Here is a 24,129-nt window from a genome sequence, read left to right as displayed (position 1 = left end):
CTGCGGGAGCAGACTAACTTCAATGCCCTTATGCAGGCCATTACCACTTGCCAGACCACCCTCACGGGTAAAATTGAAACTATGCAGCTTATTATCAGCCTGATCTGGAGAGATATGGACTGCTTCCGAACCAGACTGATAGAGACTGAGCGCCACGAGGGGGACACACAGGACACGCTGTAGGAACATGGTGCCTCACTGCGCATGCTGCAGACCAAGATGAAGACCCTGGAGGCACATGCGGATGACACCGTAAATCGTATTCACAGGAATAACCTCTGCATCGTGAGGCTGCCAGAGTGAGTGGAAGGTGCCGATCCTACAGCATTTACGGAACACCTTCTGAGGGCCCTCCTCCCATGTGCCCAATTTTCTGCTTTCTTTGTCGTGGAGAGGGCACACAGAATGCCTGCTACCCGGGGGCCCCCTGGGAGCTCCTCCACGCACCTTTATCCTTAGGCTCCTGAATTTCAGGGATTGTAACCTGGTCCTGAGGAAAGCGAGGAAGATCAATGTGCTGCGCCATGATGGAGTAAAATTCATGATCTTTCCCGACTACTCGGTCGACACGAAAAAAAGCTGCAGAGATCATTCGACCATGTGAAGCTCAACCTTCGCAAGATGAAGATACAAATACAGCATGTTGTTCCCCGCCTGACTGAGGGTCCAGGGTGGGGAGACGGTACGCTTCTTTACCTCCCCTGAAGACGCGTCCCGCTAGCTGGAGACACTACCGAGAGCATGACCCTGACGGTAAAATGCCCCCTCTTGCTATGATACTACCTGTTCCATTTCTATTTTTGCAAAGTCTCCCATCAACTCCCTTATCTGCCCGGCCTTGAACACTGACAGGCCTGAACCTTACACAGGAACTTTTACTGTGAATATGCAGCAGCACTGTGGTCCTTGAGAAGTTTAACTTCCTTGAAAAGTTTAACTTCGGTCCTAAATTTATTTCCTGGATACAACTAATGTACAAAAACCTCTCAGCTAGAGTCAGAATGAATGGTATTCTTTCACCCCCCCTTCTATCTACATGGAGGTACTAGGCAGGGCTGCCTGCTGTCCCCAGGACTATTTGCACTGGCCATCAAACCACTGGCTCTCTGAATCAAATCTTCTGATGCAACAAGGGGGATAGCAGTGGGGGCGCTGACGGAGAAGCTCTCCTTATACGTGGATGACACCCTCCTCTATCTCCCGGATGCCTCGGCTTCCTTGAGGCGGCCCTGCGGGTTATCAACCTGTATGGTTCCCTCTCTGGGGGTCAGCATTAACTGGGCCCAATCAATACTTTTCCCACTAGCCCACTCATCCCCCCCACCGGCTCACATACCCCTGACGTCTGTTACTAAATTCAGATACTTAGGTATTGAAATACAGAAAGATCTTTCTTCATATCTAAAAGACAAAGTGTACCCAATTCTCGAACAACTCACGTGTAGATGCCTGACTTGGAAATCCCTGCCCCTGACACCAGTGGGGAGGATTAACCTCCTCAAAATGACGTTTCTCCCCAAATTTCTATATGCATTTAGAAACACCCCGGGCCCTATTCCTGCATCCTTTTTTCAAAAACTAGACCAGGTGGTGAACACCTTTATTTGGGCTGGCTTGGCCCCCAGGGTGGCTAAAACTACCTTGCAACTGCCCCTCTCCCGTGGTGGACTAGCGCTTCCATGCTTCAAACAATATTACTAGGCAGCAGTGGCGGTAACAGTACGATGGTGGTTCACCCAATAACGTACTAACCTGTCTGTTAACTTAGAGGGGCCATCTTGGGGTCCTACTCAGCACTGAGTAACCTGGCGTTTAGAGGTCCAAAACCGCACTCAACAATGATAACTCCAATGCGCATGACAACCCGGGTTTGGGAACAAATGTTTGCTAAACTCAACACGACTAACCCACTCTCCCCATACACTGCACTCTGGGACAATCCTGGATTACACCACCTCCAGTCTATCCCGGACCCAGCGATCTGGGCTGCATATAACATTAAGACACTACAACAGATTATGCCAGAGGGTAGACTTCTCTCTTATGATGACCTGAGACACACCTTCTAACTCCCACCAAAGATGTTTTTCCGATACCTGCAATTGCGGCATGTAGTACAAGCCCAATTCCTTGCTGAAATACAACTACAGTCACATGTGGTAGAGCGCTTTCTGATTTCCAGTAATGCCGATCACATCCTATCTTCACTGTATCTTCGAATACCCTGTGAGGACAATGGCAGAGGGACTAAACTCTTCCATAAATGGAAAGAGGAGCTACCCACCCTTGCGGATGATGACTGGGAGGAAGGGATTCAACAATATATACCTCTAATGATCTCAGCTAGGAATAGATACATCCAGCTAAAGTTCCTCCACGGGGCATACTACACCCCCCAAAGGCTATCAAGAATATGCCCAGCTCAATCCTATAGATGCCCAAAATGCACCATTGGAATGGGTACATTCTTGCATGTAGTGTGGTCCCGCCCCCTTATCCAACAGTTCTGGAGAGATGTGGTTCACAACATTAACTCTGTAGGGGGACTAAACATAAGAGTTGACCCTCTCATCCTCCTTTTGGGTATCTGTGACACTGTTACGACTAATGCCGCGTACACACGAGCGGACTTTACAGCAGACTTTGCCCGGCGGACTTTTCAACGAACTTTACGACAGACTTTCTGAATGAACGGACTTGCCTACACACAATCAACCAAAGTCCGTCTAATTCATACGTGATGACGTACGACCGGACTAAAATAAGGAAGTTCATAGCCAGTAGCCAATAGCTGCCCTAGCGTGGCTTTTTGTCCGTCGAACTAGCATACAGACGAGCGGACTTTTCAACCAGACTCTAGTCTGTCGGATAGATTTGAAACATGCTTCAAATCTAAGTCTGTCCAACTTTTGAGAAAACAAAGTTCGCTGGAGCCCACACACGATCGAATTGTCTGACGAAATCCCGTCCGCCGGGCAAAGTCTGCCGTAAAGTCCGCTCGTGTGTACGCGGCATAACACACACAAAAGATTGTTCATTTTTTATGCCTCGTTCTATGCCAGAAAAGCTACCTTAACTAAATGGAAACAGCTGGGACCCCTCACGGTTGCGCAATGGAGAGCTTTGATTGATTCCACCCTCCCTCTCTACAAACTTATGTACATGAGTTGTAAATGTCCAAAAAAATTTGAGAAAATATGGTGCGCTTGGGTCAAAAGCTAAAAACCACCCCACTCTGAGAAGAAACCCCATTTGGCCAGGGACTGTGCATGGAGCTGATGTCATATAGGTCTCCCCCCCGACGCTAGCCCCATGATGCCTAGCTACCACAGCACACTGTGTATGGGGCCTCCCCCTACTCTCACTATACACCTCCCCCAGGGGATTTACCCCGGTATTAATCCTCCACGTCCAACCACATAAGTTAACTCATATGAGCAATTGAGTACACAAGAGCCTCTTATAGACCTATACAATTTTCGCACAGATGACTGGTTCCTAACATTCTGTTGTAATGCACTTCTACGCCTTGAAATATGATGTAATGTCCGTTATTATATAACGCTTTATGTCTGTATGTAACTATATGTGACAATATATCTCCCGTTGGAGATAAATAAAATCTTTTCTGTCAAAAAAAAAAAAAAAAAAAAAAAAAAGGAGGTGAAATCTTAATGTTTTTTAAACCGGGGCCACAGACAATCATTTCATATCACCTAGTTTTCTCAAATGGCAACATGGACACCTTATAGTGACAATGTTTTTGTAAATAAATTGTCTTCAGCACACTTCGACCATAGTTCTATAATATGATATGTGCAAGAGACATGTTTCCAAACATTTACAAAGAATAACAATGGTCCCCAGGGCTATTACTAAAGTTCTAATCTATTAAGTGGAGGGGGGCCCTAAGGCAGCCCTTAGGGAGAAACCTTATAGGTAGGGTGGGTTTTGGATCCTTACCTGTTAGCTTTGTGAACAGAGCTTAAATCTAAAGAACACTTAATGTAGGCATCAGAACTGACAGTTTAGAGACACTGAGACTCGGTTCATTCTGATGCCATGCGGGAAACGCACAGAAAACGCTGCGTTTCCCGCATTGCACCGCATAGCAATCACACTGTGTTCAAGCGATCTGCTGCAGGTGTCAATTAAAATTTAACGACACCCCAAAAGCAGGTTGCAGAACGCAGTGCATTCGCTTGAATTATATCATGGGTATGAACACCCATGCAATCTGATTTCAGTGCAGCAAAATAAAAGTGGCAGCTCCTTTTTCATACGGATGCGGTGCAATTTGAGCAATACAAAAGGATGGGCTCAAATTTTACCACATAGAATTGCATGTGATTTGCACAGGAATGCAGTGTGACACGCAATATGATGCATCGCATCAGTATAAACCCAGCCTGGGCTGGAAGTATGTCATGCCTACACATGGGGAAAGGGAGCAATTGTCTTTGAAAATTGATTTCTTTACTTTACTTTTGTTTTAAGGTAAGAGAAGTTGTGTCGGGGAGAACTTGGCTAAAATGAAGCTGTTCCTCTTCTTTACCACACTACTGCAAAACTTCACGTTCCAGGCTCCCCCAGGAGCTACATTAGACCTCACAGGCGATGCTGGCTTCACAATTGCTCCGTTGAAGCATGAGATATGTGCAATTCCTCGCAACTGAAGTGAACTAGTACCTCATATCTACATCACATAACTTATAACCTCTGCAAGCTTAATGAGATGGGTAAACTAAAGTCACTTACATGTTACAAATGTCTTCAGGAGCAAGGTAGACTTCTACACATGGTTAGAGACTGTCTCAAAATCAGCCGCTTCTGATCTGAGGCTACTGGATTTATTGCTGCTCACATTCATCTGGTATTTTTGGAGATATTTTGAAGGCTCTCATGTGTATAATTCAAATGCTCCTTCATCTTTTTTTTTTTTTTTTTATATAGCAAAAGCTTTACTATCCTAATTTGGTAAGATGTAAAGGTTAGATTGCTCAAAATGGAATAGTTGGAAAAGTCTTAGGCTGGGTATACACTATTGCGACTTAGAATGCGGGTTTCCCCACATCCAATCCTAATGTCAGGAGATTGTGACCGGCTCTCTATGGAGTCAGCTCACACATCTCCAGAGCGGCTCTGGAGCGAATTGCACAGGTCCGAATTCAGCCAAAAATTCAGACTGAAATCGGACCTGAAACGGTGAACAGGGGCGCACCAGACCCCTGCTGTGAGCCGCATCTGTGCGGCAGTGTGAACCCAGCCTTAATCTAGCTCTCCCATTATATAAACTATAGTGCCTTGAAAAAGTATTCATACCTCTTGAAATTTTGCACATTTTGTCATGTTACAACCAAAAACGTAAATGTATTTTATTAGGATTTTATGTGATAGACCAACACAAAGTGGCACATAATTGTGAAGTGGAAGGAAAATGATAAATGGTTTTTAAAATGTTTTACAAATAAATATGTGAGAAGTGTGGCGTGCATTTGTATTCAGCCACACCCCCCCCCCCCCCCCGAGTCTATACTTACTTTGTAGAACCACTTTGCTCTGCAATCACAGCACAATCTTCTTGGGCATGCCCCCCCCCAGGTCAATCCAATCGGGTCAGAGGCACCCCCCCCCGGTCAGTCAGTCACCAGCCCTGCACTTATCCCATCTAGGTTGCGGGCGGTGCTTCCCCTGGGCAGGGGCTTTACTCTGCGTCTCCTCCTTGTCTTCAGCGGCTTCCCCTGCATCTCCTCCCTCCTCGGCGGCCAATAGGATCGTTTCTCCTCGTGGCCAATCGGTTGATGGGTTTCAGGACCCACTCTTTCATATTGGATGGAGAGCGTCTAGCGTCTGTGAACAGCAATTTTCAAGTCTTGCCACAGATCCTCAATTGGATTTAGGTCTGGACTTTGACTGTTCCATTCTAACACATGAATATGCTTTGATCTAAACCATTCCATTGTAGCTCTGGTTGTATGTTTACGGTCGTTGTCCTTCTGGAAGGTGAACCTCCGCCCCAGGCTTAAGTCTTTTGCAGACACTAACAGGTTTTCTTCTAAGATTGCCCTATATTTGGCTCCATCCATCTTCCCATCTCATGTTTCATGGTAGGGATGTTGTGTTTAGAGTGATGTGCAGTGTTAGTTTTCCTGCACACATAGTGTTTTCCAAATAGTTCAATTTTGGTCTCATCTGACCAGAGCACCTTCTTTCACTTGTTTGCTGTGTCCCTCACATGGCTTACCGCAAACTGCAAATGGGACTTCTTATGGCTTTCTTCTTGCCACTCTTCCAAAATGGCCAGATTTGTGGAGTGCACGATTTATGCCGCTTACACACGGTCGGAAATTCCAACAGAAAAAGTCAGATGGATGCTTTTGGTCGGATATTCCGACCGTGTATATGCCCCATCGGACTTTTTCTGTCGGAATTTCCGATGGACTTAGATAAAGAACACGTTCTAAATTTTTCCGTTGGAAATGCCGACGGAGGTTATCCTGTTGGCAAGTCCGACCGTGTGTACGCGGCATAATAGTTGTCCTGTAGACAGATTCTCCCACCTGAGCTGTGGATCTCTGCAGCTCCTCCAGAGTTACCATGGGCCTCTTGGCTACTTCTCTGATTAATGCTCTCCTTGCCCGACCTGCAGTTTAGATGGACGGCCATGTCTTGGTAGGTTTGCAGTTGTGTCATACTCTTTCCATTTTTGGATGATGGATTGAATAGTGCTCCATGAGATGTTCAAAGCTTGGGATATTTTTGTATAACCTAACCCTGCTTTAGGCTGAGTTCACATATGAGCACGCAGCGGCTCACAGCAGCAGTCTGGTGCATCCTTGTTCACTGATTCAGGTCTGATTTCAGCCCTAATTTTTGGCTGAATTCGGACCTGAAATGGACCAAAAGACGCACATTCCTGTGCAAATCGCACCGGAGCCTCTGCAGAGATATGTGTACCTCCTCCATAGCGAGACAGTCACAATCTCCTGCTATTGCTAATTGGATGCGGGGAACCCTCAGGGTTAAAACGACATCCCATCAGATAGAGGTCCAAGGAAAATCGTAATATGTGGAGAAAATAAACTCCAGATAGTGTGATACCGTATATATAAATGTTTATTTAAACATAGCATTACATCTACGGTCTAATGTTTGATTATGAAGTTACTTATGGACTAATAACTTCTTCACACCCTATCACTGTGTTTTTTTTTTAATATAAAATATATTTTTATCTTCTAGTGCTACTATTTACCTTTACTACATATATATAGGTAATCTATTGTCTTTTAATGTTTTTCCTTCTATAGTGGCTGCTATACATGTTTATTATTACTGATTAGCTCTGTGGCATGGTGCTTTGATCTTTGTTGGTGTTGCATTTTAAGATCTTATTGTTATCTGTATATACACTATCTAACCAAAAGTATTGTGATGCCTGTCTTTACACGCACATAAACTTTAATGGCATCCCAGTCTTAGTCTGTAGGGTTCAATATTGAGTTGGCCCATCCTTTGCAGCCATAACAGCTTCAACTTTTCTGGGAAGGCTGTCCACAAGGTTTAGGAGTGTGTCTATGGGAACGTTTGACCATTCTTCCAGAAGCACATTTGTGAGGTCAGGCACTGATGTGGACGAGAAGGCCTGGCTCGCAGTCTCCACTCTAATTCATCCCAAAGGTGTTCTATCGGGTTGAGGTCAGGACGTTGTGCAGGCCAGTCAAGTTCCTCCACCCCAAACCCACTCATCCATATCTTTAAGGACCTGGTTTGTGCACTGGTGTGCAGTCACGTTGGAACAGGAAGGGGCCATCCACAAACTGTTCCTTCAAAGTTGGGAGCATGAAATTGTCAAAAATGTCTTGGTATGCTGATGCCTTAAGAGTTCACTTCACTGGAACTAAGGGGCCAAGCCCAAACCCTGAAAAACAACCCCACAACATAAACCCCCCTCCATCAATGATTTGGACTAGTACACAAAGCAAGGTCCGTAAAGACACGAATGACTGAGTGAGGGGTGGAGGAACTTGACTGGCTTACACAGAGTCCTGACCTCAACCCAACAGAACACCTTGATGGGATGAATTCGAGCAGAGACTGCGAGTCAGGCCTTCTCATCCAACATCATTTGCTGACCTCACAAATGTGCTTCTGGAAGAATGGTCAAACATTCCCATAGATGCACTCCTAAACCTTGTGGACAGCCTTCCCAGAGGAGTTGAAACTGTTATAGCTGCTGAGGGTGGGCCAACTCAATATTGAACCCTACGGACTAAGACTGGGATGCCATTAAAGTTCACGTTGTAAAGGCAGGTGTCACAATACTTTTGGTAATATAGTGTATGTAGTTATTCGACTTTCATATTTAATTGGACTGGGAACAAGTAAGGTTTATATAAACCATCATAATGAAGGATAATACACTGAAACAAATGCTTTCTTTAGGTTTATTGATACTGTCACAATACTGTAAGGGCAAATAAAAGTCTATAAAATGTGAAAAAAACTTTTTTCTATGCCCAACTGCAATGTTTTTGTTTGCTTTTCTTTTTTTCTTGGTATGATATGTCTTTTAGCTTTGATATCCTATATTACTTTCAGATTGCAATGTCTGTATGTCTATTGTTTCTGTTCTTACATATCAAAATCAATAAAATGTACTTTTGAAAAAAGAGTCAGTTAATATGTAATTAACTGTTTTTCTTCTTTCAGAAAACATGGGGAAAGGTTAGCCCTCTGCTCCTGTCTACTTTTGGAAAATCTGTCCCTATTTCCTGTGTAGCCAATGGGTGTCACAAAAAACAGGATGTAAGGGAATATCTCCCCAGTAGGAACCTCCTGTTCAGTTTGTACTGTGTTCCCTCTCGTCCTGGTGACCGGGAACAAGAGATATGGAAATCTCTTCAGTGGTGGCACAGATTGCAGCAAGAGTGGGGAAGGGTAAGCTAGAATAATGCCGCGTACACACGGGCAGACTTTTCGACCGGACTGGTCCGACGGACTTTCCAACTGACTTTCCGACAGACTTTCCGACGGGCTTTCTAATGAACGGACTTGCCCACACACGATCACACCAAAGTCCGATGGATTCATACATGATGACGTACGACCGGACTAAAATAAGGAAGTTGATAGCCAGTAGCCAATAGCTGCCCTAGCGTGGGTTTTAGTCCGTCGGACTAGCATACAGACGAGCGGATTTTTCGACCGGACTCGAGTCCATCGGAAAGATTTGAAACATGTTTTATTTCTAGGTCTGTCTGGCTTTTGGGAAAAAAAGTCAGCTGGAGCCCACACACGATCGAATTGTCCGACGGAGTCCGGTCCGCCAGACCAAGTCTGCCCGAAAGTCCGCTCGTGTGTACGCGGCATTAGGAGGCTGTAAACCTAGGGAAGGTTTAAATTGCGGTCTTTCCTTTTCACTCACAGTAGCAAAAAGTGAAAAGAAATCTCCCCACTTAAGTCCTAAACTTTATAATTCATAAAACCACACCGCACTGACCTCATGTAGCACTTTTTAACCACTTCAGCCCCGGACCACTTGGCTTCCCAAAGACCAGAGCGTTTTTTGTGATTCGGCACTGTGTCGCTTTAACTGACAATTGCGCGATTGAGCAACATGGTTCCCAAACAAAATTGACGTCCTTTTTTCCCCACAAATAGAGCTTTCTTTTGGTGGTATTTGATCACCTCTTCGGTTTTTATTTTTTGCACTATAAACAAAAAAGGAACAACAATTTTGAAAAAAATGCAATATTTTTTACTTTTTGCTATAATAAATATCCCCAAAAAATTAATAAAAAACGTTTTTTCCTCAGTTTAGGCTGATGCGTATTCTTCTACATATTTTTGGTAAAAAAATCGCAATAAGCGTATATTGATTGGTTTGCGCCAAAGTTATGGCGTCTACAAAATAGGGGATAGTTTTATGGCATTTTTATTAATAATTTTTTTTTTACCAGTAATGGCGGCGATCTGCGATTGTTATCATGACTGCGACATTATGGCGGACAGATCAGACACTTTTGGCATTATTTTGGGACCATTCACATTTGTACAGCGATCATTGCGATTAAAAATGCACTGATTACTGTGTAAATGTGACTGGCAGTGAAGGGGTTATCCATTAGGGGCGCTGCAGGGGTTAAGTGTGTCCTAGGGAGTGATTTTAACTGTGGGGGCGTGGCTACGTGTGACAGGACACTGATCACCGCTCCCGATCACAGGGAGCGGTGATCAGTGTCAGTGTCACAAGGCAGAATGGGCAAATGCTTGTTTACATCAGCATTTCCCTGTTCTTCCTCTCCGTGAGACGATCGCAGGCATCCTCGATCACACTCACGGAGCTCGCAGCGGGCGTGTGCGCACCCACAATGCTGCGTCTTAATGGGCAACAAACAGGTACGCTAATATGCCTGTATGTGCCCCTCTGTCGACGTATATCGGCGTGAGCTGGTCAGCAAGGGGTTAAATGGTGGGTGCTTGGCACCACACAAATCCAAACGTAGTGAAAAACTAGCACTTCAGCAATGTTACAGAATAGCCATTTCCTGAAGTCCCACACCAGCAAAAAAACACCCAACATTTGGAGAGCATGCAGACTGACTCTCTCAATGAAGCAGAATCACAATAGAATGAGGGTCTGCTTACTCTCAAATGTTGCTTACATGGGATGAGAAAATTCAAAGGCGTAAGATGGAAATGTATTTCTCAAACTAAGTTCGAACAGCAAATGCGATTTTTGTTTGGGAAAGTCCATTCACTCCCAAACCAAATGGTAAATGCAAACTTGCTACATTGTACCAACTCTGTATGGTAGTTCTCCCTCTGCAGTAGCTGATATATTACCCTGTCAGTGTTGAGCATAGGAATCCCCATACACTTAAACAAATGTTCCTAGCTTATACTATGCTATTTTCCCCCCATCGTCTTCCAGGCCAGCCCTTGAGAGATGGGGTTCCTCCCTCTAATCAGGAAAAACATTGCCATGTTCTTTTTTTAAGGCGGTCCCTCAGGTCCCTGGTCAGTCTTTGTGTTTTCTCTATCCGGAGGAGATATGTTGCCTGAGGGACCGCCGGAGTCTCCATCTCCCAAGACATGCTCCTTGCGGGGCATAATTTCCAGGGTGGGGTGACGTCAACGTTGTGCGCTGGGGGAAGCGGTCCGACCCCTTAAAGGCGCAGAGAGGCCGGAATGGCTGGCTGGTGCTACATGTGGATGCAGCTGCAGGGGACAGCGTGAGCACCACAGACAGACCCTAGGATGCAGGAGGACGATGATCTACCATCCACCCAGGCTCCAGGGGATGCATGCGGGACACAGGTAGGCACCCGGGGGTGTCCTTTGATGTCCAGTTAGTGGAACAGCAGCTAGGTGACGGTGGTTCCTAGCAGGCTGGGGCATGGCAGGAGTTATTGTCTGTCAGGTGTCATGGGGTATGCACTTACATGGTGTGTGTGGATTTTTCTCACCGCCATGGCTCCTGTGTTTATGTCTGTTAGCAGGCTAAGCCACTTAAAGAGCCCAAACAAATTTCCAAAAAGCGTTGTGCCAAGTGTAGAACGAAGATGCCTTCGGAGAACACAGAGCTACTTTGTAAAAATTGTGTGGGCCGGTTGCTCAGAAAAGAGTCAGATGTCCTTTATGACTTTTTTTTTTTGGTTCTGTTAAGGATGAAATTACATCTACCTTTAAGGAGTTCAAGAAGCTGTTTGCAGATGTCAGAACTCCAGCTGCTTCTACTAGTTATCCCTCTCCTGTAGACTCACCAAGGCCGGTCACTTCGTTGTCTCAGGAGACTGTAAAGGATCAAGCAGGTAACCTTGCAACCAGTGAAGTGGCCAATGCTAGATCAGATTTGGAGCAGGAAGAAAGTAAAGAGGAAGAAAAAAGGGGCCTCAAGTTTAAACTGTCTTTAGATGATGTTGAGGTCCTTTTAGGGGCCATCTATGAGATGCTGGAAATTGAAGAAGATAAGAATCCTCCAAGCATGACATGATGTACCAGAGTCTATAGAAAAAGAATCCAAAGTATTCCCAGTCCACTAGGTAATGTCTGAGGTGGTGCATAAGGAATAGGCAGACCCTGAGAAGAAACCATTTTTTGCAGAAAGTCATAAATGGAGATTTCCGAAGACCCGCAAGCAGTGTGGAACAAAAATCCAAAACTGGATGCTCCCTTGTCAAAAGTCTCTAAAAGGTCAGTGTTGCCCTTTGAAGATATAGGCCATTTGAAGGACTGCATGGATAAATGGGGGGGTGTTACCCTGAAGAGAGCATGGGAGACTAGTGTTGCCAGCTTGAAACCAGCACTAGCCACAATATGTGTAGCACAAAATCTGCATTTCTGGCTATCCCAGCTACAGTGCGACGTCAAAAATGGTACCCCCAGGGAAGAGATCTTGCCTGTCCTCTTTAAGGCTGTGGGCTACATAGTGGATGCTTCCACAGAAATGGTAAAACTCGCTGCAATATCAGGAGGCCTGGCAGTGGCAGCAAATAGAGCCAGATGGCTCAAAACCTGGTCTAGAGACCCAGCATCCAAGCTGAGATTATGCAATATTCCCTTTTCTGGAGATTTGCTATTTGGAGCAGGACTGCACAAGGTCTTGGAAAGAACAGCAGACAGGAAGAAATCCTTTCCCACTGAAAAACGGAAGCCTGTTCAGAAGAGGTTTTTTCGTGAGCAAAAGGAGCAATTTCAAGAAGACAGGAACAATCACCCCAAAAATCACTGGTCAGGCCACAAGGGGAAGCCAAAGAGCAATGTCCTCTTTGGTTCTTCTGGCAAAACCCCAAAAGAACAGTGACTACAGGATGCCAGTAGGGGGAAGATTGGCTACCTTTCTACCTCAATAGCAGAAGATGACAGCCAATGTGTCATGAAGATCCTGCCAGTAATCGGCGATTCAGACGCACGGGAACACGGCCACGGGTTCCACTGCGCATGCGCACGCGTTCACGGGTGCTGTCACACACAGGCACGTGCACGCGCACTCCTGCTAGTGCCATGCGGGCTATTTAAACCGGCCTGTCACATTTAATCCCCGCTGTCTGCTCTACAGCGTTCCGTGTGCCTTATCTTGATCTGACCTGTATACTCTGCTATCTGACCCGGCTTCCTGTTAGACCATCCTGCTATCCGCCTGCACCAGACCCTCTTGGCTAGCCTGACCATCCCTCTGTGTAATCCCTGGTACCTCTTCTGATCGACCGATACCAACCTCCGGCTTGTTTGACCATCTGATACCAGTATCCAGTCTGTTTACCTGCTGTTTGTTCCTGGTTCCAGTCCAGCGTTCCAGTCTACTACCTGTTGCTTGTTCCTGGTTCCAGTTCAGCATTCCAGGCTACTACCTGCTGCTTTGTTCCTGGTTCCAGTCCAGCGTTTCAGTCTACTACCTGCTGCTTGTTTCTGGTTCCAGTCCAGCGTTCCAGTCTACTACCTGCTGCTTGTTCCTGGTTCCAGTTCAGCCTTCCAGTCTACTACCTGCTGCTTGTTCCTGGTTCCAGTCCAGCTCTTCAGTCCTGCTTACTTACCTGCTGTGGTTCCTGGTCCTCTCTGCATTCCAGTCTCCAGTCTCCCCTTCAGCTTCAGGTTCCAGAGGGTGCCACCACTCCTGAACTTCCGGTGACTGTTGATCCTGCCAGGCACCCATACCACTCCTCACTCCCAGGCCCTCTGTCTCCATTCCAGGGGAACGGGAGTGGGAGCTGTAAGGGAGGTCTTTCTCTGCACTTCAGGCTCAAAACCTACCAGGTACGTGACACAATGGTTACGTGGTGAAGATCATCGCCAAGGGTTACTCTTTAGAATTCAGCAGCGTTCCACCAGAGATTTTTTCCTGTTGAAGCTTCCAAGGGATCCCGAGAAGGCTCGAGCTCTCCCCCTTCTTCTGGGAGAAATGGTAGACCAGGGGGTCCTTGTTCCAGTCCCAGAAGGGGAGAAGGGCAAAGGTTTCTATTCGCACATATTCATCATCAAGAAACCATTGGGAAAGTTTTACTTAATTCTAAACTTAAAGCCCTTGAACGAAGTGATTCGTTACAAGAAGTTCTGTATGGAATAGTTTTTTTTCCATTAAGAAACATCCTTCAACCAAAAGTCTTCATGGCCTCCATGGACCTCAGGGATGCCTATCTCCATGTCCCCATATAGGAAAATTCCCAGAAGTACCTAAGGTTGGCAGTGGAGCGCCAAGGATATTCACTAAGATTTTAACAGAAGCCCTAGCCACTCTAAGGTTGAAGACCGTGACAATAGTCCCTTTATTTGGATGATCTCCTCTTTGTACACTCGACAGAAGTGCAGCTGGCAAAAGATCTCACTGGAGCCCAACAATGGCTGAAGTCACTGGGGTGGATACTCAATCTCAACAAATCAAATCTTTGTCCCACCCAGAATACTATTTTTATAAGGTACCACCTCGGTTCGGTGAAGCAGCAGATCGTACTGCCAGAAAATAAGGTCCAGAACCTGGTCAGAAGAGTGAGTTTTCTAAAGAACAACCTACAGTTTGGATCAGGAATCTGATGTCAGTTCTGGGTCATCATCATTTCCAATTGTCCAGTGTGCAAAACTCCACTTAAGGCCTCTACAAGCCTTTCTTCTCCAAGAACAAGACCAGGAAGATCTACACAGAACAGTCCTTCTCCCAACAGCAGTAAAAAGAGCATTATGGTGGTAGAGGAAACACTCAAATTGAAATCAGGGCCCGGCTTGGTCTTTTCCAATCTCTCACAAACTGACAACGAATGCGAACAGGTGGGATTGGGGGGCCCATCGGACAGACCAGTCTGCTCAGGGGAAGTGGTCCCTGGAAGAAGCCAAGGCATCCTCAATTGGAGGGAACATATGGGAGTTGCCAGAGCAATCATTTCCAAAATCATTTGAGGGGTCACCATGTCCTAATACTGTCAGACAATTCCAATCAGATCTGCCAGTGAGCAGAGAGGAACTTGCTACCTCTGACAGCGATTTATATCAAAGGGGATTACAACCAAGTGGCAGACTTTCTCAGTCACCAAGAAATCAGCACAATTGGGAGTGCCAGACATAGACCTGTTTGGGTCCCACAAAAATACCAAGTCAAATTTTTTTCCCGCTAAACCCACAAGACTGGGCCTTGGGGATTCAGGGACTTAAACATCTTTAGCATTTCAGGATATGTAATACCTTCCCCCTAGTGCATCTGATTCCTTGGGTCCTGAACAAGTTCTTACAGAAATAGATGACATTAATAGTGATTGCACCATACTGGCCAAAAAGGGCTTGGTTCTCTCAGCCACTCAGCCTTTCAGCCAAACAGCCCTGGCCACTTCCTCCCAGGGAAGATCTGATGCATCAGGGACCCCTAGCAGGCCTCAAGCAGGAGAGCTTCAACTAGACACCCTGGCAACTGAGGAGGACCTTCTAAGGTCAAAAGGGCTCTCAGAGATAGTGGTGGCTATGCTTCTAAGTGCCAGGAAGCTGAACACCAGAGCCATCTAAAGAAAAAATGTTGCTACTGCCTTAGTCAAGCGAGCATTACGGGACCATGTCATTACTAAAAATTTAGCTTCCTTTTAGTCAAGAAGTACCACCACGCACCATATTTTTACTACCTACCTAAGGTACATAAACATATCACCAACCCCCCAGGCAGACCCATTGTAGCCTCAATGAACAGCATCACCAGTGGGTTCTTCTAAAACATAGACTATTTCTTGCAACCACTGGTACAGAACTTACAATCTTATATTAGAGATGGTATACACCTGCTTGAGCTACTAGAACCCACCTATTAATGGCTCTTCTTGGATGTTCAATCACTATACACATCCATCCCCCGCAATATCACTATGCAGGCCCTACATACCCTCTTGATCGAAGATAAGTCCATCCATCCAAACCAGGCCTAATTCATCCTAGATGCCACAATGTTCTGCTTAACACATAATTATTTCCAGTTCAAAGATAACTACTAACTTCAAACCTGTGGCACAGCCATGGGAACCAACTTTGCGCCCTCCTATGCAAACTTAACCACGGGTCACTGGGAGGCACCATATATATGGGATAACAACCCCTTTATGCCCAGCATCATCTTCTATGGTTGATACATCGACAATATAATAATTATTTGGGACAGAGAAATTAACAACAAATTAACAATTAACAAATTTGTCTCCCACTGTAATGATAACTTGATGGGCCTATCCTTCACTTCTGTTCAAAACTATGAACATCTGGCATTCCTGAACCTTGATTTATACCATGATAATGGTCAAATTCATGCTAGAAAGTGTAACAAACCCACCGCAGGAAACTTTCTTACACTATAACAGCTGTCACCACCCTCGCTGGCTAAACAACATCCCCAAGAGTCAATTCTGCCACCTCAGGCATAATTGTACGAAATAAGATGACTATAAAACCCAGAGTGAAACCCTTAAACAGAAATTTTAGGAAAAAGGATATCAATCACCCCTAATCGAAGAGGCATATACTACATACATAAACCCTAACACCCCAGTAAACTGGGTAGACAACGCATCAAACATGATTTGTTTCACTACCCACTTGTGTAGCTTCATCGATCATGGACAAAAAGAATTTACATTCAAAGGGAACACATATAAAATTAGAAAGATCTACACCTGATCTACAGAGTATGTGGTTTACTGCTAGTCCTGCCCCTGCAGTCTCCACAACGTGGGCAGGACAATACGCACCTTACGGAAATGTTTTGGTGAACACTGCCGGTCCATTGAAGCCGGCAAGGATGAACATAGTGTCCCCAAACACTTTGCTGAATACTATAAAAAATCTACATTTGGTCTAAAAATGTGGGTCATCGAATCCATCCCTGCTAGTTTCTCTGAGGCAGAGAGATTCTAGCGTCTCTGCCGAAAGGAAAACATACTGGATTTATGCCCTGAATGTGCTCTCACCAGGGGAATGAACGAAGAATTAGAAATCAGCACTATATTATAGGATTGATATTATATATTACTGTAGTATGCATAACCTGGATCACTCATAACGTTTCCCCTAACATCAGCTTTCCACAGGAGACATCGTCTCAACTACTATACATCATCTGAAAACCGACATACAATAGAGATAAAGTATAACACGTATAGTTATGACAACTCTATACTATACAGACGTTTACACAAAGAGTGGCTATATACAACCTATTGTTGCACACATTTATAACCAATGCCATTGGACCTCTCAGATTGGTCAAAAAATAACAATCTTTTGCTCAGTTTATTATTATTTCATTGTTATTATTTTTGTATTAATTTTATATTTTTTTATTATTAATTTTTTATTAATATATATTTTTTTAAATTGTTTATCCAGTTATTAGTTCACTCTTGGCTACAAAGCATTCCTAATGCACCATAAAATAAGTCCTAGGATTTTATCTTTCCTATTAACTAGTTTTACTATTATCATCAATCGTGGTCTTTCTTTATTTATGGCCTGGCCCTTTAAGAAGTACCAACATCCCATTATGATGCTTAATACATGTTTACTCCCATCTACTGTATGTTTATCCCCTCTTAAAACCTCTTTCATGTGTTTATATTCTACACTTAGTCGTTCCTAATATTGCTTGTTATCATTGTTATGCATTTCTGTCACAATAGTATCGTTCTGTATATGTGCCCTTGACAGATCACGCTTCCATTATGTCATCATCAACAATCCTCGGCTTTCCACTAAGGCTTTTACTCAATTCATCCAATGTACCAAGCCCCAGCCCCTCCCCTTTCTCCTCCCCCTCCCCCTTCATAAGCCAATCGAGTAAGAATGGGCATAGGTCTGAAGAAGGAGCCGCGAATGCTACAAAACAGGTTACTGCCCACTGTCACTACCCAACGACACTACTGCCCACGTGCATTCCAGTGTGGTTTCGGAAGCCAGGCCACATCTTTGCTTCCTCACCCCTCTGTGTCATTCTGGGTTCATGACAGCTGCTGGATGGCTCTCTCCCCCCAACAGAGACATAGCATCATATGGCTTAAAAGGATATTTACATTGATATGCCTGCATTTATTGTGACTCTTGTAAGTATTTTAACCCCTTCTTCCACATGAATACATTTTAAAATACTGCACTTATAGACACTACCATCCGGGCCTGGATTTCCTTCCTTACAGAAGCGCCCTCATCCTCCCTAAGTTTTACTGCAGATCATTTTCTTTGCACCACCCCCACAAAGTATTGACTTTTGCCTGATATGGAGCCTCATCAGGGGCGGACTGACCATTCGGACACTGCCCGAGGGCCCCATGCCACTAAGGGGCCCCATCAGGGTTGCCAGCCTAAATAAAACCAGGGACAGTATGTAAAAATTTGTGTTTTTTTTAAAAATCCCAAGATTATAGCTGCCACACTTCTCCAGTACCTTTTCAGTGTGTGTATGCATATTCTGTGTGTGTATATTGTGTCTGTGTGTGTATACTGTATGTGTGTATGTGTATACTGTGTGGTCCCATAATCTATTGCCTGGGGGCCCCATAATCTCTTATTGCCCGGGGACCCCATAATCTTCTCCTATTGCCTGGGGGCCCCATAATCTCCTATTGCCCGGGAGCCCCATGAGTTGTCAGTCTGCCCCTGAGCCTCATCATTATTTTTAATGGAGAATGGTAAGTAGAAGCACTTCTGCTAGAAGGGTCCTCCAGATGCTATATATATTTGGAGAAGGAGCCTTAGAGCATGCTCTGAAACTGGTCACCGCCCTTTGCTGATGTTACTTTCACCCCCTGTGTTCCATGGTGGTTTCAGGAAGTGCGGCAGCCATCTTGCTCCTCCAGACCCTTGGTTCTTGCAGCTGCTGGCCAGCACAGTGGCAGGGCATACCATCTCAGGAGGACTTCATACAGTGATGAGCCTGTTTACTTGATAATCCTGTAAGTGTTTTTAACCACCTTTTAATAAAATTGCTGACATACTGCACTTTGAAGCGCCTTTCTCTACATATCATTATTTTAAATCCTGTCTACAATAGTAGTGTAATCTGTAAATTTATTGACACAATTTCCCTCTTATTGAGCAGCACAATCAGATATATACAAGCTAAATAATAGTGGGCTTAACACACATAAAAATAACATAGATCACTTGATAAGATGTCCAAATTCACCAAGACTTCATACAGCTGGATAACGTATAAAGAGTCTGCGGAATATAGTATATTTGTAGGTCAACCTAAGTAATCACTTGGCCATGAACAAAACTTTTTTGGATTCCTTAGTCCTGGACCAACTAGTGTGGCCGACGACCCCCATCCCGGTGGTTGCACGATACTACTTTGTCCACATTCGATAATGCTAACATTTTGCCCATTTCCCTTGCTATGCTCTTATTCCCCCCCTTTTTTTCCTCCTCCTCTATCTCTCTCTCTCTTTTGTCTTCTTTTCTCTATTCTCCGCCCAGGGTTCCTTCCTCGTTAGTGCATAATCCCAATTGGAGTTACAGTTGCTATTGTCATAACTTCTGTTAGCCTTATCCTTCTGACTAGCAAGACTAATTGTTATGGCCAACTTACCTTATATAATCGTTCTCTTTTTATAAAAAAGAAACTGCATGCGCTTACTTCAATAGTGTAAGTGAAATTAAATAAATTGTGAATGAAAAAATGAACAGTCCATCAAAAAGTTAAGTGATGTCCTATTATTGGAGGTGTTCTAAGGTCAAATTCTTCACTTAAAACAGTGCCGTCTTCACCACAACTCTTCACAGTTCAAGTAAAGGTAAAGATGGGCTGCTTACCAGATATGCTGGATCCCTACTACAAAGATCTTTCAGGCTCAGGATAATTGGCTCTGCTATTAGAAAACAGTTGATCAAAATTCCCTCCACGTCTGGCAATTCTCAGCGCTGGAGCGGCAGCTAGGAATGTTCTCTTTATATCCACTGCTCCATCAGTGCAGCTCATGACATATAGTAAAACATTAAGAAGAGGAAGAGAGATGCTTCATGGTGTAGTAGGTTAAAATCTTTTATTCCACATAATGGACGACTGACATCAGAAGCAAAGCAAACACAGTTGCAAACGAAAACTACACAGCCGGAGCTGAAGCCGACCAGCTGGTATGTGGTGACATCAGGTCCTCAGGTTCCACCTGACACTGCGTTTCTCCGTAAGAGACATAGACTGGGAGAGGATGGACTGTTCATTTCTTCATTCACAATTTATTTAATTTCACTTACACTATTGTAGGTAGCGCACTTAGTTTCTTTTTTATATTTAGTTTAAACCTCATATTCAAGTTTTTCTATGTTGCATCACCTTTTGTCACTACAATTTTTTAAATTATTTCAGCAAGTATTATTTCACATGATTTATTGATTTGTTTTGAGGGTAGCGTGGATTGTCCATCTTACAATAGTTCTCTTTTGTTTTTGTTTTTAATATTACATACTTGCTAATTTTGGTTGCTCGTGTTAGCCTCTTTGATAACGTTGTCCATCTGTGTAGCTGTCATTGGATTTTACCTAAATTTTGAAGCAGTATATGTTACAACTGTAATTCATCCTTGCCTAAGATTTAGCTTTCTGTATATCTTTATATTTTGCAATAAAACTTTTATGAAACAAAAAAATAACACAGAATTAGACTGTTCACCAATTTTGACAACCTATGGCCTATTTATTAAAAAATCCAAAATGCATTTGCAGATTGGGGACCCCACGCCCAAGAAACCAAGCTTAGATACAATTTTTATTTGGCAAATATCATTAAAAGGAGACCTGAAGTCCACAAACATCAATGTGACATCTTTCCCCTCAAGGTAAATAAAGGCAATATAATGTGCTATTGCAATTGGATCCCCAGTTGACCTGTTTGACAGGAATGCAAACTGCAAGGAATCTAACCTTACTGTTATGCTTCCTTTAACATGCTGCAAAGCCAGTTTTGCAAAGCATTTATTATAAATAGTGTACTGTAAGTGCCACAAGACAATAATCATTCAGACTGAACAGAGAAGATTTCTTAGGCACGAGGAGAATTTTGAAATCTTTATCCACTTGCCTGCCGGAGCAATTTTACAATTTTTCTGAACACATGATCTAAATCAGGAATTTTTGTTAGAAATTAATTTAAACCCCTCAAAAGTATAGAAAAAATACAAAAACACTGCGCTCTAAAGTGAAAACAAAAATGTATAGGAAACAGCCACCGCATACATTGTGACTAACAATGGAATACAAGTAAAAAGGGAAATGCAGCTCTCAAAAAGTGAAGTAACAATGTAACCAGTCCGTAAATATTACACCTGGTGATGAAACATGAGTTCATAAAATCCAAAATACTAGTATGCAAAGGAGTGTAATGAGTCCACACTGTAGAAAGAAATCAATCCAAACTGAGTGTTGGGAAAGTCCTACAAGGACTGGTGTGGGTAATATTAATCCGTGGGTGAAAAAACGAAATCAGTGATATGCGTTGTGAATCCGTGAATGAAGAACAACATCAGGGGTATAAAACATCAATGAGTAGAGAAGGGTGGGTACTCTTACCGGATGGAATGGACTCCCGTGTCTTATGACATGGAGTCAATGAAACATTGAGCCCCCCGAGGCGATGAAGAGATCTCCGTAAGGCTGGAACTTCAACGGTTCACTTCGACTCCACTTCGACCCAGTATACTTCGACCAATGGGCATCAAACAATCATCTGGAAGGATCATCAAACCAGGCTTTCAGGACCTTGTAGTGAAAATGGCCAGTGGAATGCGATCTCTCTCATCAAGGTGGTATGTAAAAGAGAAATAAAAACTTCCGCATAGTGCAGATAAAACAGGGATTTTTATTTCTAAAAAGTACCTTGGACCAATCACATGACCAATATAGCCACTAAGATAGATTAATGAAAGAGTTGAGGTACCACTCCACGTTCAAACCGAATGGGAAGTAGGACCTCAGCTCGTAGATCCAGTAAGTTTCGAGGCGTGAAACGCCTCGAAGTCGCAATTCTCCCCTCCAATGAGGGATGAATCTATCTATAACTTGAAAAAGTGTACCAGAACGATCTTTATTATGATGTTGTAAGTAATGTCGTGGTACCGTGTGTTTGCTTTTTCCACCCTTAATTCCAGCCATGTGTTCATTAACACGAATGGAAAAGGTCCTGATAGTGCGACCAACATATTGTTTATGGCAAGGACATATTATTAAATAAACAATATATTGGGAAGAACACGTAGCAAACTGTTTCATATGGTATACATGAGAAGTCACAGTAGATCTAAATGTTAACATCTTTTGTTTCACACGTGTGGCTGACTGACTCCTGGGCGCGGTTTAGACTGGGAGACCGCATCATTGGAGCATACACCCGTGCGTCATTTTTTCTTGACTCTGATTGGTTTGTGTGTTACCATGATGCATTTCCGGTTCACCTGACACCATGGATCCAATGTGATTGGTCCAAGGTTCTTACCCCTTAAGACACATCATTTATAAATATCAGCAGCGTGGAGGGGGTAGCTCATGCCCCTGTTGAAGACCCCTGGGTCAAAACGCGTCGGACGATCTTCCCCTCCTCATGCTGCCCTTGCTTGTTTTTATAGTGATCACTTTTTTATTTGTATGGTTTTTAGAAATAAAAATCCCTGGTTTATCTGCACTATGCGGAAGTATTGATTTCTCTTTTACATACCACCTTGATGAGAGAGATCGCATTCCACTGGCCATTTTCACTACAAGGTCCTGAAAGCCTGGTTTGATGATCCTTCCAGATTATTGTTTGATGCCCATTGGTCGAAGTATACTGGGTCAGCTCCAGTCTCCTGGATATTCCATCATCGCTTCAGTGGAGTCGAAGTGTACCGTAGAAGTTCCAGCCTTCCGGAGATCTCTTCATCGCCTCGGTGGGGCTCAATGTTTCATTGACTCCATGTTATAAGACATGGGAGTCCATTCCATCCAGTAAGAGTACCCACCCTTCTCTACTCATTGATGTTTTATACCCCTGATGTTGTTCTTCATTCACGGATTCACAACGCATATCACTAATTTCACTTTTTCACCCACGGATTCATATTACCCACACCAGTCCTTGTAGAACTTTCCCTCAAAAGTATATACAGTTTTATTCTGAAAAAAGAGACCCTGGAGAATAAAATGGTGGTATTTGCAATGATATGTGTGCAACTATTTATCAGACACATATTTTCAGGAAAAAATTGGAATTTTAGTGCAATCAAACACAAAATAATAACTAATTTTTTTTGTCAAATATAAAAAGATTGGGTTGCGTTGAGTAAGTAATAAAAATACAAACATGTTAAGCTTAAAATTTCTCCCATGAAATCACAAAAAACAATGACACTCTAAATTCTCCTTAGGTGATACTTTAAGGGTATGTTCACAATGGAGGCAGGCTTAAAACCGTGTGAGTTTAGCTGCACTCCCACGATTTAAAACCCGCATTTCATTGCGAGTTTGGGGGCGATTTGAAAGACATCTGGGTGGGTTCATGCACAGATGTCTATTGAACTCGCCAAAAGTAGTGCAGCCCCTGAACTTGCTAAAAGTAGTGCAGGAACTACTTTTGGAGATCGGTGCAGCACCGAAAAGTTAGCATTGCACCGATTCGGATGGTGTTGTTGCCGACAATAGGCTGTGATTTGCCATATAAATCACATGTCAAATCGCCCGATGTGAATGGGGGCTCAAAGCATTTTGCAGGTTATCAATTTAGCTGTAATTATGAATTATAGTCCTAGAATTATTGCTCTCACTCTGACAGTTGCTACGATACCTCACATGTATGGTCCAATTGATATTTACATACTGTACATGCCGGCATTGTTGTTGCTTATAGATTGTATGCACTATTATGTTTACTGTACCTATCTTTCAAAAAATGTAACATTATGTTTTTTTTTTTTAATCTTTTTTTTATCTTTTTTAATCTTTATAATCTGTATAATCTTTTTAATCTTTTTAAATACATAGAAAAAACAACATACAACAGTACAGCCAACACCTGGCTAACATCAGGGGTGGGACCCGCACAGGGGTCGCAAGTCAGTATAACAAAACCAAGAAACGTTAGATTATTTGTGACTACCATAATGTACCATCATCCATGTGCTGACCTGGCTCACGCTCCAGGGATAG

At 43.6% G+C, this 24,129-nt stretch overlaps 1 protein-coding gene across 1 annotated transcript in view; it reads left to right on the top strand.

Annotated features, from left to right (window-relative positions):
- LOC141139171 (cytochrome P450 2K1-like) overlaps positions 1–7,493 on the top strand; it is a 69,664-nt gene extending 62,171 nt beyond the window's left edge. Inside the window, exon 10 of the mRNA XM_073625071.1 lies at positions 4,498–7,493. Within this exon, the coding sequence (XP_073481172.1) occupies positions 4,498–4,676 (179 nt within the window). The 3' untranslated portion in view covers positions 4,677–7,493. The remainder of the gene's footprint in view (positions 1–4,497) is intronic.
- Positions 7,494–24,129: the final 16,636 nt, after the last annotated feature.

Source organism: Aquarana catesbeiana, linkage group LG04 (genome assembly GCF_042186555.1).
Source record: "Aquarana catesbeiana isolate 2022-GZ linkage group LG04, ASM4218655v1, whole genome shotgun sequence".
NCBI lineage: Eukaryota > Metazoa > Chordata > Amphibia > Anura > Ranidae > Aquarana > Aquarana catesbeiana.
This window is presented reverse-complemented; position numbering and strand designations above follow the sequence as displayed.